Genomic DNA, 17,193 nt, shown 5'->3' on the forward strand with positions numbered 1-17,193 from the left:
GGAATATAAAATCTTCCATCTGCAATGTTGGGAGAAGGGCATTGTTTCCATTCAGACACAGGGAAGCACCTTTAATAATTTGCTTTGGTGTGAAGAAAGAGATGCAGAATACACCCTGAATTGTATGAAGTATTTGCACTTTTGATATTAGCTCGGAGCATCAGTATTTACATGCCGGACTGACCATTTTCAACGTTCATGATTTTTATAGTTAAGAATTCAATCAATGAGCCTATATTTTAGTTAATTGCCCATGGTCAAGTTTGTAGGCAAACTTTCTTCCAAATATACAAGATGGTGGCAAACAGGACACAGGAACTCGCTCCAGTAATCCACTTCGGGACCAGAGTCTTCAACTAGTGCGAGGTTGGCAAGCAAAATTGATTGGAAATTCTTGCATCGGCATTTCTCAATAATAGCTGAAAAACGTGGCCAAACCTCGAGACAACTGGATGTGAGGCTTGTGGCTAGAAAGCGAACATTCTATGAAACACTTTACATAATATGCATACAAAAATAATTTCTTCAACGAGCATGTTAGCTCCCCCAAAATTCATCAACTTTTTGTAGACCAGCAAATCCTTACAGTACAAGGTTTTCAAAACTGTTATGCAAACGTTTTCACGAAGCAGGCCCCCAAGAGTGGCCTGCTTCCCCAAGATCAAATTAGCTTTGTGCTTTTCTTACCTCTTCATACTGATCCAACTGGCTGCTGTTTGCTGGTATAGAATATACTAAACAGTTCTTGATGATAACTTCTGATAAATCCTCCCAGATCATATCTCCCAGCATCTCTGCCAGGATTACATCCTGCTTCATATTACAAATCACAGAATCCCACTGAGACACGCCTAGTACAAACATGAAAGGAAAGACAGTCAATATTCTACACATCCAATTGTACGTTCTATATTTGAATTATGCTATCGGACTAATTTCACAGAATGACATATCATGCGTTGCAGTGCTGGAGAAAGAGGGTGTCCCAGAGGCTTCAGGGGCAGAATCTAATTGGTTGGAGCCAAGATTTAGATCTACTGTACTGTATGCAGAACAATACTTTTCACTGTACCGCGTACACGTGACAATAATTCTAAAGCTGAAGGATCACAAAGGGTGCAATTACATTGCCCAGTGTAGTCTAATAAATATCACCCACCAGTGGGAAAGATGGAGAGGAACAAATCTGCAGGGAAATTACAGAGGCGCAAATATTATAGAGCAGTTATAATGGGGGATAGGCTGGAATAGTGCAACGGGCAGAGAGGGGTAAGAATTCTTACAGCGTGTTTTGGAGAATTTTCTACAGCACTGTCCAGTCCAACAAGAAAGCAAGCACTGCTAGATCTCATTCTTGGAAATGAGGTGGGCCAAGTAGACCAAGTGCCGGTGGGGGAAACAGTTAGGAGACAGTGATCGTTGTATCGTAAGGTTTCGGATGAGGGTTGAAAAGAACAATAGGCAATCCAGCGTAAGAATGAAATTGGCTCTCCCCCAACTAATCAATGGGGTAAGGACGGAGCGGGGCCAGATAGACTGGAACCAAAGGCTGCGGAGAAAAACTGTTGCAGAACAATGGGCTACCTTTAAAGAAGAAATAGTTCAGACACAATCAAGGTATATTCTCTCAAAAGGGAAAGATAGAGCAACACATCCAAAGTTCCCTCGATGAACAAGGAGATCGAAATTAAAACATAGAAGTATGCTTATGGCAGATGTCAGGTAGAGAATACAATGGAGAACCAAGAGGGATACAAAAGGTCCAGAAGAGAGGTGAGGAAGCAAATAAGAGAAGCGAAAAGGGATGAGAAAAGGCTGACAGCCAATATAAAGATGAATCCCAAAGCGTTTTCTAGGCACATAAATAGCAAAAGGGTGGTAAGAGGGTAATTCGGGCTGATTAGAGGGCAAAAGGCAGATGGAGGCAGGGGGCCTGGCTGAGGTGTTAAATGAATACTTGCATCTGTCTTTACCAAAGAAGCAGATGCTACCCAGCACATGGTGACAGAAGAAGAAACTCGGTTATAAAAAGGTTCAAAATTGATACGGTGGTGGTATTGGATAAAAGGTCGGTACTTAAAGTGACATGTCACCAGGACCAGATGAGGTGAATCCAAGGATATTGAAGAGAGTGAAGTGTGGAAATTGCAGCTGCACGGTCTTCACCAGGCTCAGGGGAAGGGTTAGAGGCTGGGAGAATTGCAAACACCACATCTTTTGATCAAAAAAGGTTATAAATCCAGCAATTAGGGAAACTTCTAGTAATAATTATTTGGGGGAAGAATTAATAGACAAATGCAAAAGTGTGGGTTGATTAGGAAGAGCCAGTGCAGATTTCATAAGGGAAGATTATGTTTAACAAACTTGCATGAGTTTTTTGAAGAGGTAAGAGAAAGGGTCGAGTAAGGATAACACTGTTGATGTGGCACACATGGACTTCCAAACGGTATTCCAAACAGTGCCACACAACAGACTTGTGAGAAAAGTTATAGTTCATGGAATACAAGGGAAAGTATCAACATGGATAAAAAATTAGCTGAGTAATAGGAAACAGAGAGTAATGTTTAGTGGAAAATTTTCGGGCTGGAGGAAGGTTTGCAGTGGTGTTCCCCAGGGGTTGTTATTGGGATTCTTGTTTTTCCTGATATATCTTAATGATCTAGATCATGGTGTGCAGGGCACAATTTCAAAGTTTGCGAGTGATACTAAACATGGAAGCTAAATTGTGATGAGAAAATGTGGAACTTCAAAGGACAGACAAGTTGGTGGAGTGAGGAGTGGGCAGATAAATTTTGATATGGAGAAGTGTGAGGTGATTCATTTTGGCAGGAAGAACATGGAGAGACAATATAAAATAAGGGGTATAACACTGAAGGGTGTGCAGGACAGGTGGAAAGAGCAGTTATATAGTATCCAGCTTTATTAATAGGGGCACAGAATGCAATAGCAAGGAGGTTATGCTGAACTTGTGTACGATGCTAGTTAGACCTAAGCTGGAATACTGTGTACAGTTCTAGGTGCCACACTTTAAGAAGGACGTGAAGGTGTTGGGGAGAAGAAAACTGGGGAGGTTTTCAAAAGCAGTTTCGGGGGCAAGAAACTTCAGTTAAGAAGATGGATTGGAGAAGTTGGGACTGTTCGCCTTTGAGAGGCCAAGGCTAAGGAGACTTGATAGAGGAGTTCAAAATCACGAGGGGCTGAACAAGAGTAGATGGGGAGAAACTGCCGCTTGTAAGGGGATCAAGAATGAAACAGCACAGATTTAAAGTGATTTGCGGAAAAAGCAAATAAAGTAAGAGATAAAAACATTTTCCCGCAGTGAGCGGCTGGGGTCTGGAATGCGCTGCCTAGCAGTGCGGCAGAGGCAAGTTCCATTGAGGCATTCAAGAGGCCATTAGATGATTTGAATAGCAACAATGTGCTGAATGGCTTTCTTCTGCACTGTCACGATTCTGTGATCTCCTTAATAAGGCAACAAAATTCCTTAGGTTCTTATGCAAACAAAATTTCTCTTGCAGAGGGGACAAAGTAAAGTAAGTGTACGTACAAAGAAGATGTTGGTGTAGGAAGTCCAACACAGTGAGCACCTTCTGGTAAACCTCTGTTGGCGAGGCATGATCAGATTGCTTTTCAGTTGGACGGAAACGTAATACCGCATCGTGCGTCTGAAGTTCAATCTCAACATCAAGGGAAGGGTCATGTACCAATGGTTTCAAAATATATTTCATCAGGATCTGACCTGCACATTTCAGAGACATGAATTCACATTAAAGTCATGAAAGGTCCAGAGCAAAACCATGAATGACATTTTACTTCTATGCAACTGTAAAGTGCATCATTTTTTCCAAACTTGGCACTCAAAAACAGACACATATATATGACAATTACAATATGACCGCAACCATTGCTCACAGTCTCTTCCTTCACAACTGCAGGAGATCAAATAATAATAATCATTATTAGTATCACAAGTAGGCAATGAAGTTACTGTGAAAATCCCCTAGTTGCCACACTCCGGCGCCTGTTCGGGTACACTGAGGGAGAATTTAGAATGTCCAATTCACCTAACAAGCACATCTTTCGGGACTTTGGGAGGAAACCGGAGCACTCGGAGGAAACGCACACAGACACAGGGAGAAGATGCAGACTCCACACAGTGACCCAAGCCGGGAATCAAACCCAGGTCCCTGGCGCTGTGAAACAACAGTGCTAACCTCTGTGCTACTGTGCCACCCAATTTGCCAGTTAATTGATCTTAACAAATAATAATTAATAATAATAAATCTTATTATAGGAATTTAAAAACCCCATGAATTTATACACTTTAACCTGAAACCATGCTGCAAAGTGAAACTTTGCAAAGAAAAACAACTCAAACTCTTCTAACATCACTGTCTGCTATCATGTTTTAAGGCATTAGGAGCAAAATTAGTGGAAAACTTTTGCTCAAGTTTATTGGACTGTGGGCGGTCTGTTGAAGTAATTTGTTTACACGGGAGCCACACTGTTATCAAGAGAAGAGAATGAAAAGATACTTAAAAGGTAGATCTTGAAAATTCGGAAAACCAGATCTGTGTTATTCAGTGTCCCGACAAACTGATAAGCACAGCTAATTACTTGCCAACGAACACACACTCGGTTTTACATCTGGAAAACTGCCAACTTAGTTAACCTGAATGGAGTTCAGACAAAGAACATCCGAAGGTAAAGATCTGCCCCACCCCCACATCAGAGCACACGCTGATGGAACTTTAATTATACAAGACAGCAGCTTTTGAATTTTAATAGTGCAATCAATAAAGGTAGAGCGAGAGAGCGAATCTGGTCACTGGAGACCACAATCAATATGGAAATGACTATTTGTGGATGATTTGTAGATACAAGTTCCTTGTAACTCCACATTTGTGTGTGTTCCGTTATTTGAATAACAGTGCACTGAATGCATTACATTGCACAACAGTAAAGATTTTGAATGGTTAACTGAAGCTCGAGTGTCTTTATTTCAGTAATTCTCCAGTCTGACTTCTGAAACCGGTTGAGAGAGAAAAGTCTTACAGCTTTGTGATGGATATAAAAGCTTTGATCTGCGGACAGAAATTATTTTATGATTGGATAAGCTAATTTCTGCAGCACATTCCAGTGCTCTTTTGTAGACTTACTGCGGGACATCTGTTTCTCAGACTTGAATTCTACGTAGTTGGAGTGGTTCAGGTTTGTCATAGGGAATGTGAATAGACAAATTTTACATTTAGAGTTCTAAGAATTAATTTAAAGGTTAATATTCTTTCTTCCCAACACTCAAAGGGCAAACGTCAAATTTCCTACCAATCCATGCCACAGTACATCTGTATATCCGTCATGTCTTCTGTCTGCAAGGACTTTATCCAACTCAGAAAGTCATGATTGTACAACTAACATTTGCGATTTATTGTGCCCATACCTTACAACGTTCAGCATGTCCTGGCCGCGAAGGAAAAAATTAATCTGGAGATATTTTACTGCGAAAATTGCTTACTGAAGAATTTCAGCTTCCTGCTCAGTTCACCGAGGATAGCAAAGCCTTGAAGTATCGACACCAGCAGAGGTTCAAGCTCGCTCTTCTTCTTCGACTGCATGTTGCACAAGCGAAGCTCAGTCTTCAAAGTCCATGCGAATAAATCTTCAGCTGGAGGAAAACAGAAACCAGTGATCAGTTCCGCCCTCATGTCAACAGTTTTAATCATCCCTCCACATCAAAAACCCGCTCTGTGCACTGGACAATGGTGCACAAGTTTCTTTTGTACTGCAATGCTTGTGAAAAATTAGTTGAGAACTAAAATCAAGCTATTTTGATACAAGAGTTCACAATTCACAGAAAGGAAAAGTAAAGGACAAAGATAACATTATTCCAATTCCGATAAAACTACAGAAAAGCCAAGATTAAGTTGGGAGAATAGATAAAAGGTAAAAAAGACTATTTACTATTTTAATTATAGATAATTGCATTTATATTACAACTCTCAAGGTGTTTCTCATCAGAGAATTATGCTGCTTTACAATAGGCTTGGCAATAAAGTGAGAGGAAGAATGTATTGCATGAAGCTATGATATTAGCATGGTTTACACAGCGTAGTAGTCAATCTCCCAATACCATGCACTTGAAATGAAATGAAAATGAAAATCGCTTATTGTCACAAGTAGGCTTCAATGAAGTTACTGTGAAAAGCCCCTAGTCGCCACATTCCGGCGCCTGTTCGGGGAGGCTGTTACGGGAATTGAACCGTGCTGCTGGCCTGCCTTGGTCTGCTTTCAAAGCCAGCGATTTAGCCTAGTGTGCTAAACAGCCCCTAAATGAATGAAATGAAAATCGCTTATTGTCACAAGTAGGCTTCAATGAAGTTACTGTGAAAAGCCCCTGGTCGCCACATTCCGGCACCTGTTCGGGGAGGCTGTTACGGGGATTGAACCGTGCTGCTGGCCTGCCTTGGTCTGCTTTCAAAGCCAGCAATTTAGCCCTGTGCTAAACAGCCCCTGAGGAGTTACATCCAATTTATCACTCAGGTGAAGGTCAGAGGGTTACAGCTATTTGGACCAAGGTACATGGGTGTAATTCAGTCCCTATTTTTACGTGACATTCTGTCCTTATTTTTACATTTCGATCATAAACTCTTACTTCACTTATTATGCAGTCTATGTAAACCGTCACACTAATTACATCCCATTCCAAATCGTGACACTGCAGCAATTCTACTCATGAGCAATTGTAATTCCATCGGCAGTTTTCATTGTAAATAAGGACACGAGAATTGTCAGTCGAAAATACCCGCAGGCAATGTGTCTTGCATAGAATATTTGTAAGACTGATATAACCAGATTTCTTTTAAATTCGTTCTTGTGATGTGAGGGTCGCAGGCTGGACCAGCATTTGTTGCCCATCCCGAATTGTCCTTGAACTGAGTGACTTGCTAGGCCCTTTGATTGGGGGGCAGTTAAGTGTCAACCGCATTGCTGTGGATCTGAAGCCACATGTAGTCCAGACCGGGTAAGGACAGCAGATTTCCTTGCCACAGTGAAACAGATGGGATTTTACGACAATCGGCATCGGTTTCATGCTCAACTTAGACTTTTGATTCCAGATTTTTTAATTAATTTAAACTTCACCTTCTGCCATGGCAAGATTCGAACCCAGCACTCCAGAGTTTTACCCTTGGTCTCTGGATTACTAGTCCACTGACAATACCACCATGCCACCGCCTCCCCATAAAATTTGGCTAGCTATTCACAGTTCATACCTTAGTCCCTCTTCCTGTTTCAAATTCCATTCCCCAAGAGGGCATTGGCAACGACAGACTTCCATTGGATTGGGTTTAAACTAGTTCAGCAGGGGATTGGGAACCTGAATTGTAGCTCCAGTAAACAGGAGGTTGAGAGTAGTGAGGTTATGAGTAAAGTTTCAAAGTAACAGGAGTGTACCGGCAGGCAGGAAGGTGGTTTAAAGTGTGTCTTCTTCAATGCCAGGAGCATCCGGAATAAGGTGGGTGAACTTGCGGCATGGGTTGGTTGGTACCTGGGACTTCGATGTTGTGGCCATTTCGGAGACATGGGGCATCATTCTCCGATCCCCCGCCGGGTCGGAGAATGGCCGTTGGCCGCCGTGAATCCCGCCCCCGCCAAAGTCTCCGGTACCGGAGATTGGGCGGGGGCGGGAATCGGGCCGCGCCGGTTGGCGGGACCCCCCGCTGGATTCTCCGGCCCGAAGTCCAGCCCAGAAATTGCCTGTCCCGCCGGCGTAAATCAAACCTGGTATTTACCGGCGGGACCAGGCGGCGTGGGCGGGCTCCGGGGTCCTGGGGGGGGGGGGGGGGGCGATCTGACCCCCGGGGGGTGCCCCCACAGTGGCCTGGCCCGCGATCAGGGCCCACCGATCCGCGGGCGGGCCTGTGCCGTGGGGGCACTCTTTCCCTTCCGCCTCCGCCACGGCCACCACCATGGCGGGGGCGGAAGAGACTCTCCCCACTGAGCATGCGCGGGAAACTGACAGCGGCCGCTGACGCTCCCGCGCATGCGCCGGGAAACTGACAGCGGCCGCTGACGCTCCCGCGCATGCGCCGCATTTCCGCGTCAGCTGGCGGGGCAACAAACGCCATTTCCGCCAGCTGGCGGGGCGGAAATCCCTCCGGCGTCGGCCTAGCCCCTCAATGTTGGGGCTCGGCCCCCAAAGATGCGGAGCATTCCGCACCTTTGGGCCGGCGCGATGCCCATCTGATTGGCGCCGCTTTTGGCGCCAGTCGGCGGACATCGCGCCGTTGGGGGAGAATTTCGCCCATGGATAGAGCAGGGTCAGGAATGGTTGTTGCAGGTGCCGGGGATTAGATATTTCAGTAAGCTCAGGGAAGGTGGTAAAAGCTGGGGTGGCATTGTTAGTTAAGGACAGTATTACGGTGGCAGAAAGGACGTTTGATGAGGACTCGTCTACTGAGGTAGTATGGGCTGAGGTTAGAAACAGGAAAGGAGAGGGCACCCTGTTAGGGGTTTTCTATAGGCCTCCAAAAAGTTACAGAGATGTAGAGGAAAGGATTGCAAAGATGATTCTGGATCGGAGCGAAAGCAACAGGGTCGTTGTTATGGGGGACTTTAACTTTCCAAATATTGACTGGAAACGCTATAGCTCGAGTACTTTAGATGGGTCCGTTTTTGTCCAATGTGTGCAGGAGCGTTTCCTGACACAGTATGTAGATAGGCCAACGAGAGGCGAGGCCATATTGGATTTGGTACTGGGTAATGTATCAGGACAGGTGTTAGATTTGGAGGTAGATGAGCACTTTGGTGATAGTGACCACAATTCGATTACATTTACTTTAGTGATGGAAATGGATAGGTATATACCGCAGGGCAGGAGTTATATCTGGGGGAAAGGCAATTATGATGCGATGAGGCAAGACTTAGGATGCATCGGATGGAGAGGAAAACTGCAGGGGATGGGCACAATGGAAATGTGGAGCTTGTTCAAGGAACAGCTACTGTGTGTCCTTGATAAGTATGTACCTGTCAGGCAGGGAGGAAGTGGTCGAGCGAGGGAACCGTGGTTTACTAAAGCAGTCAAAACACTTGTCAAGAGGAAGAAGGAGGCTTATGTAAAGATGAGACATGAAGGTTAAGTTAGGGCGCTCGAGAGTTACAAGTTAGCTAGGAAGGACCTAAAGAGAGAGCTAAGAAGAGCCAGGAGGGGACATGAGAAGTCTTTGGCAGGTAGGATCAAGGATAACCCTAAAGCTTTCTATAGATATGTCAGGAATAAAAGAATGACTAGGGTAAGATAAGGGCCAGTCAAGGAGAGTAGTGAGAAGGTGCGTGGAGTCCGAGGAGATAGGAGAGCTGCTAAATGAATATTTTTCGTCAGTATTCACACAGGAAAAGACAATGTTGTCGAAGAGAATACTGAGATTCAGGCTACTAGACTAGAAGGGCTTGAGGTTCATAAGGAGGAAGTGTTAGCAATTCTGGAAAGTGTGAAAATAGATAAATGCCGTGGGCCAAATGGGATTTATCCTAGGATTCTGTGGGAAGCTAGGGAGGAGATTGCTGAGCCTTTGGCTTTGATCTTTAACTCATCTTTGTCTACAGGAATAGTGCCAGAAGACTGGAGGATAGCAAATGTTGTCCCCTTGTTCAAGAAGGGGAGTAGAGACAACCCTGGTAACTATAGAACAGTGAGCCTTACTTCAATTGTGGGAAAAGTCTTGGAAAGGTTTATAAGAGATAGGATGTATAATCATCTGGAAAGGAATAATTTGATTCGAGATAGTCAACACGGTTTTGTGAAGGGTAGCTTGTGCCTCACAAACCTTATTAAGTTCTTTGAGAAGGTGACCAAACAGGTGGATGAGGGTAAAGCAGTTGATGTAGGCTACTGCAGAAAATACGGAGGCATGGGATTCAGGGTGATTTAGCAGTTTGGATCAGAAATTGGCTAGCTGGAAGAAGACAAAGGGTGGTGGTTGATGGGAAATATTCAGACTGGAGTCCAGTTACGAGTGGTGTACCACAAGGATCTGTTTTGGGGCCACTGCTGTTTGTCATTTTTATAAATGACCTGGAGGAGGGCGTAGAAGGATGGGTGAGTAAATTTTCAGATGACACTAAAGTCGGTGGAGTTGTGGACAGTGCGGAAGGATGTTGCAAGTTACAGAGATAGATATGCTGCAGCGCTGGGCTGAGAGGTGGCAAATGGAGTTTAATGCAGAAAAGTGTGAGGTGATTCATTTTGGAAGGAATAACAGGAAGACAGAGTACTGGGCTAATGGTAAGATTCTTGGCAGTGTGGATGAGCAGAGCGATCTCGGTGTCCATGTACTGTAATTGATAATATGGAAAGATGTGTCATTTGAAACATGGAAGTCTGGCAATATCTGGTCTGAGTGAAACATGAGAGGATACAGGGAAAGATCCCACAAAGGGTTAACAGCAGCTGTCAGGCAAGGATTGTAAAATGCAGATATCCTTGGTCAAGCAGGCTGAGCAAACAAGACAAACAGGATTTTGAATGAAGCCAAAAACAATGGCTCACACCTTAATTGAAAGTAACTAATTTAGTAAGGATCTGGAAAAGAATGGATGAGGCTCTAGGTGTGAAAATTTGCTAATACCAGGTTTATCAGTCTATGAGAAACATAATTCAAAGCCAAAATCAAAGTCAAAATTGAGCTAAGGACACAATTGGAAAATAAAACTATAGAAATGACAGGAATTAAAAGTAACACCTATTGAAACCAAAGCATTTTGAACATCACAAAGGAAACAAGGTAATCAGATCTATGAGGTGAAGTCATGTCAAAATGTATACTTAGTTGGATTAAAAGGTTTAGATCAAAAGGTACTTTTTACAATCAAAGAAAATAAGAGTTACTTTACAGTAACATCAAAAAACTTAATTGTTAGAAAGCAAATATAAACCTCGAGACCAGGGCAGGAACTATCAGATTCAGATTCAGATCCACAACCAGAGCTCAGAGGGAGAGAGAGAGAAGCAGAGAAGAAACAAGCAGCTAGACTCAGATTACAACCAGCTCGGCCATGGGAAATGGACAGGGCAGAGCAGCCGAGCTAAAATAGCTGATACATCTTAAGAAGACCAGACTTTAAAGAAGATTGTCAAGTTGGGCCTGAAGGTCCCTTCAACCAACCAGAAGGATCCAGAAGCAAGATCTTTTTACTTTTCCGTGAAGACAATGATTGCATCTTTTAAAAAGAGAAAAAAATATATAATAAAATAACTTAAAGGTTTTAACCTGAAACAGTGGTTATTAGTCTACTTTACTTACTTAGCAATGCGGGACCCAGGATCGATGCTACTAAGTGGTAAGTAGATGAAATCTTCGGTGAAGGTATGGGTTATACCGGGGGATAACTTGAAAACACAGTTTGACCTGAATAGCACCCACTGAAGCTTGCATCGGAGTCGGGGAGTGAGAATCCCTGATCACCATTTAGAATGTCGACCCTTTTTGGTATAGGGGGAATTCTAAGAATAGTGGTGATTTTTCAAAAACAGTACATAGATCCCTGAAAGTTGCCACCCAGGTTGAGAGGGTTATTAAGAAGGTGGACGGTGTGTTAGCTTTTATTGGTAGAGGGATTGAGTTTCGGAGCCATGAGGTCATGTTGCAGCTGTACAAAACTCTGGTGCGGCCGCATTTGGAGTATTGCGTGCAATTCTGGTTGCCGCATTATAGGAAGGATGTGGAAGCATTGGAAAGGATGCAGAGGAGATTTACCAGAATGTTGCCTGGTATGGAGGGAAGATCTTATGAGGGAAGGCTGAGGCACTTGAGGCTGTTTTCGTTAGAGAGAAGAAGGTTAAGAGGTGACTTAATTGAGGCATACAAGGTGATCAGAGGATTAGATAGGGTGGACAGTGGGAGCCTTTTTCCTCAGATGGTGATGTCTAGCACGAGGGGACATAGCTTTAAATTGAGGGGAGATAGATATAGGCCAGATGTCAGAGGTAGGTTCTTTACACTGAGAGTAGTAAGGGCGTAGAATGCCCTGCCTGCAACAGTAGTGGACTCGCCAACACTAAGGGCATTCAAATGGTCATTGGATAGACACATGGACGATAAGGGAACAGTGTAGATGCACTTTAGAGTGGTTTCACAGGTCGGCGCAACATCGAGGGCCGAAGGGCCTGTACTGCGCTGTAATGTTCTATGGTCCATGTTTATACTCGGCAAAGTACTGCAGTCCTTTGCCATTGCAGTCTGCAATGCCGCTAACCGGGAAATTTTGCCGCGCTTACTGCCTTCCATCACGTGCATTTGGAAGGATTTACAAGCTGATAATCAATCTGTTTGGCCACATTATGAGCACACCTTCCATGGCGATCAGGTCCTCATGTAGGACTTGAACCCGGAGCTTCTTGCCCAGAAGTAAGGACATTACCCACTGTGCCATAAGACCTGCTACCAACCTCAGTTATATTATTTACTTCCTCAAAAAAAATTGCATAGTTGATTCACCTTTTGTGGGAGCTGGTGAAGGGGGCAGGCTCCAAACTGCTAGCTGCTTCCACTCCTCACCCAGATGGTACAGTAGGTTCTCTTTCTGTATAATGAGCTCCGTGTGAAGCACTTGCAACATCTTCAGCTCAACTCCCTTCCTCGATTTTAGCAGGGTCAGAGTGGACTGTGCCTGATACACACAAGCAGAAACAAGGGGCTGTTGGACTTAGTTGTAGCCATAACACGGACATTAAACTGTGCATGTTTTCGTCTGGTCACAAATGTATGCTGCACTTCAGGAACATAAGGCAAAAAAAACATCCGCTCATGGACAAATTAAAAATGTTAAACTGAGAGAGGCCTGTCTGTCTATTTGATGGATGGGATGGATTTTAAAATTCACAAGCCTACACCGGAAGAGCAGAGAATCTTCCTGGTGCCCTAATCAACACAGTCCCTCAACCAACAATAACTCACCAGAAGAATTAATAGTTTAATCTGAGATCTTGCTATGTCCAATCATTCCCATAATTGCCTACGTAGCATTTGCTGCACAAACTAATTTGCTGTACGCAACGCATCTCAAAATGTTTGGGAAATGTGATAGGGTTGTATATAAATGCAAATTTTTCTTTGATTGCAGTAGGTAAAACTGAATTCCATTAAGGTGCTTGAAATTATAATGATAGCAACATGCCTAGAACACCAGAGCTTACAATTAAGCTTTGGAGACATTGAGTGAAATAATGAAAAATCAAGTTGCATGGAGCAATTATAGCAAATTTCAAACTTGATCCAGATAGCAAGACTCAGAGAATCTAAATTATAAATCAATTCCCCCATACTATGACAATGGTAACAATTTATTTTTATATTCCGTTTCGATCAACCTTTAAACAACACAAGGACCAACTTAAAGTTTCATTTACAATATGCATGATCCTGTTAAATCTCAAACAATTAGCAACATAATGGTTCAAAAACAGTTGTGTGGGACGATTGCACTTACTTTATTGAGATGAGTAGCAGATTTGATGTAGTTTTTTTCGAACAAAGCTTGATGATGCGTTTCAAGGGCAGTGTCAAACTGGAAAAGATAACAAGCAAAAAAAAATTAGTTCCACTAACTTTCCCAGGCAATTGAGTGTCAAAAAAGGAACAGACTTTGGAACTCACTCTGTAGCTTCAACACCTATTTTTTGACTTTTCAGTGACAAACCAGTTTTTGTGTTTGATTTGTTCCAGTTATTTTCATCCTCCCAAAGATAACAATTCTTTTCCAGTTTCGAATTCTCTCTTGGTTTTCAAATGAAAATCTATTCGTAAATTTGACTCAATAGCTCTCCTTTTTTATTTCATTCCATTCTACTAAAAGTACACCAAGTTTCCACTTCTGGTGAGGTTCCCACCCTCAATATTAACTCTTTTTTTACAACTTTCGGAAATATTGCCTGGTCGGCTTTACGTTTACAGCATTTCCTGCTCCCGTACAGGAAAAAGGCATGCCGTTTAGTAAAGGCAAGTCATTAGTTGAGCAAAGTATTTGCATAAAGCTTCAACATTGAATATTGCCAATGTCGCTGAAAACACAAACATAGTGCAATATAGAAACAAACGTCAAAATTGCCAATGGGGCGGGGAAGAATGAGAGTCAGGACCATATAATGATGAGGAGATGCCGGCGCTGGACTGGGGTAGGCACCAGTAAGGAGTCTCACAACACCAGGTTTCAGTCCAACAGGTTTATTTGAAATCTCAAGCTTTCGGAACCTTGCAATTTCAAACAAACCTGTTGGACTTTAACCTGGTGTTGTGAGACTTCTTACTGTGGACCATATAATGAAAGCGATTCAAGAAAATCCTTATGTTATTTCAATTTTTAAAATTTGATCGGTGACTCTATACACCATTTGTGATTCTTCCACAATGTTCCTGCCATCCTCTTCGTTTGGAGCAAATGCCAGAGATACTGAATCTCCTCCCTCCACCAATCATTACTTTCTCCTCTTTGCAGCAAATAAAAATGGCTGCCAGATTTTTTTTTGTCAGGTGATGTGTGAAGGAATTATATTGAGACAACTGGACAGTTTTCACACGCCAAACTCAGAAATTCGCCAAAGCAGTTTACAAGAAAACTGACAGGAGGGAACTAAATGGCAGAGTTCAAAGCAGCTACTCGCCTCATGTAGTTGTGTCAACACACTCAGTAAAACTGTGCTTTTCTCCAGTTGTTGTTTCAGCTCACTGAACTCAGTCACAGCAACACGGAGATCTCTCTGAACCTGTTAAAACACACAAAGCACCACCGTATTGAGAACTTAGTTCCATGCATTGGTAAATTCAGTGCAAGTTACAACTTTAATATGATGTGACATTACGTCTATCTGAAGGAATCTGGACGTTTTCCTTCTAGATCCATAGGGAACAATAAATTAGTTCACGAACTATGATTTGGGGCTGAAGATAACATTTTGGGTAAGCAGTTAGCAAGCTTTCTGGAAAGGAGCCATAAAAGGTAGCAGTTTTCTGTGTTATGTGGAGCACTACACGGAACAAACCAAAAGTATCCCGAGAAATGAATAATCCTAAAACGCATCAGTTTTCTTCTCTATAGAATGGGTTGTCTGCATCCGTTTGGCCAGGCCTTACCGCAGGTCCGGCGCTGTAGAACTGATGTAAAGCAGTCTCCACAACACATCAAACACTAAATCAGCAACAATACTCAGGATTCAAGGCCTCCTTCAGGTTGATTCACTGGAGGCAGGAGCATTAATTTAATAGGGCACTGAGTAGTTCAATGGGCCTTCTGGGTATTTTAAAACTCTGCAATGCTGGTAATGATTCTGTTGTAGTCATTTACAGCTCTCCAGCTTTGTCCTTTGTTTCTTCACGTGCCCGATGACAGCTCCCTTTTCTTTTGCACTATCATCCCCCGTGGCAGCATGGTGGTGCAGTGGCTAGCATTGCTGCCTCACAGCACCGAGGTCCCAGGTTCGATCCCTGCTCTGGGTCACTGTCTGTGTGGAGTTTGCACATTCCACCCGTATTTGCGTGGGTTTTGCCTCCACAACCCAAAGATGTGCAGGCTAGGTGGATTGGCCATGTTAAATTGCCTCTTAATTGGGAAAAAATAATTGGGTACTCTAAATTTTTTTTAAAAGTTCAAAACCAACCCTGCCTTTCATACCAGCACAGGCTTTCCCTTTTGTTCTTTCTTCTAATCACCCCTGTTCTCTGTACGTATTTGAAACTCATTACACCTTCCAATTCCGCCCACAGGTCACACACCTGGAATTCTAACTCCTTTTCTCTCTCCACAGATGCTTCTTGGCCTGCTGAGCATCAACAATATTTTCTGTTAATATTCCCACTTTCCAGCATCCAAAGCATTTTCCATTTTGTATTCACACAATGTTGCTATTCACATAACATGAGTGGAGTATTAATGCTGGCATGGATTGTAGAAGTAAATATTTTTCCTGCTTCTTGACTGTGGTAGAAAGACGCAACAAAGTTCGTTCCGACAAAATAACTAGTCTTTATTTACAAAAGGTCCGCATGCAGTATTGGCTGCAACTCAAGTTTAGAACTGCTAATTCCTCCTCAAGTCCGCGCTTACACAAAGAATCAGTTCAGTATTTGTGCATTATCATTATCAGTATTGCGTGACTAGAGCTTATTCAGGAATTTGATCAGTAGTAGAAACATAAGCAATGTCATAAATCATGGCACAACCTGCTGACCTCCTAGAACTCTTTGTCTCATCACTTTATCTTGTCCTTTGATAGAACATTAAAAGGTCGGTGACTCCTTCATCCCTGACCTTATCTTGTCTTACCCATACAGCCCTGGGTCATGAGGAGTTAATCTTACCAGAATTTACAGAGGTCAGGCATTTTGGAATAGCTTGACCTTCTCTGGTCTTATTCATGCTTTACGTTATGCGGAGTCAGCCTTATCAGGTCTTACAGAGGTCCGACATATTGGAAGAGCTTGGTCAGCTTTTTTTACATCGTACCAAGTAGTCGACCAATTTTCCCATCATGGCATTACTTAATTCGTACAACTTCACAGGACTGATTTGGTCGAATGGCCCGTTTCTGTCCTGTGGAATTTTATGAATACTCCTGCTCACATCCAGCACCGAAAATTAGCAAATGGGAGCAGAGTTCTGTGCATGCAATCAAGCTCAATTTTGCTGACCTCCATTGAGGCCAAGCTCCACGTGACTTGAATGAAATGAATGAAAATCACTTATTGTCACAAGTAGACTTTCAAATGAAGTTACTGTGAAAAGCCCCAGTCGCCACATTCCGGCGCCTGTTCGGGGAGGCTGGTACGGGAATTGAACCGTGCTGCTGGCCTGCCTTGGTCTGCTTTCAAAGCCAGCGATTTAGCCCTGTGCTAAACGAGCAGCAAGATACAGCTGCCCGCATAACTCGGCCAAGTGTTCAATGCATTGTGAGCACCAGTCCAGGACCCAAACACACCCCGTGCAATGCTTTAGCTGAGGCAACGAGGCCTTGCTGTCATTTACTCCGGTGGGATTCTTGCTTCCTTTCAGTTACCTCATTTTCAATCTGTGATTTAAGAACGTCTATCTCCATCGATATCCCGTCCACTTGAGTTACCAAATTCTCTCCATTTTTTAAACTTGGGATGAACTCCTCATACTTCTTGTTGATCATGTCACATACTTCACCCTGGAAGAAAATAC

The 17,193-nt window shown here is 43.2% G+C and overlaps 1 protein-coding gene across 2 annotated transcripts in view; it reads right to left on the reverse strand.

The window, feature by feature from the left end:
• The window catches only part of zw10 (zw10 kinetochore protein), a 45,369-nt gene that overhangs the window by 17,943 nt on the left and 10,233 nt on the right, over nt 1-17,193 (reverse strand). For both annotated transcript variants that reach the window (XM_072486501.1, XM_072486502.1), the window contains exons 2-8: nt 17,045-17,179; nt 14,657-14,758; nt 13,486-13,563; nt 12,495-12,666; nt 5,516-5,665; nt 3,548-3,739; nt 688-851 (exon numbers count right to left, since the gene is read on the reverse strand). In XM_072486501.1, the coding sequence (XP_072342602.1) occupies nt 688-851; nt 3,548-3,739; nt 5,516-5,665; nt 12,495-12,666; nt 13,486-13,563; nt 14,657-14,758; nt 17,045-17,179 (993 nt within the window). The remainder of the gene's footprint in view (nt 1-687; nt 852-3,547; nt 3,740-5,515; nt 5,666-12,494; nt 12,667-13,485; nt 13,564-14,656; nt 14,759-17,044; nt 17,180-17,193) is intronic.

The sequence above is a fragment of the Scyliorhinus torazame genome, chromosome 21, assembly GCF_047496885.1.
Source record: "Scyliorhinus torazame isolate Kashiwa2021f chromosome 21, sScyTor2.1, whole genome shotgun sequence".
Lineage (NCBI taxonomy): Eukaryota > Metazoa > Chordata > Chondrichthyes > Carcharhiniformes > Scyliorhinidae > Scyliorhinus > Scyliorhinus torazame.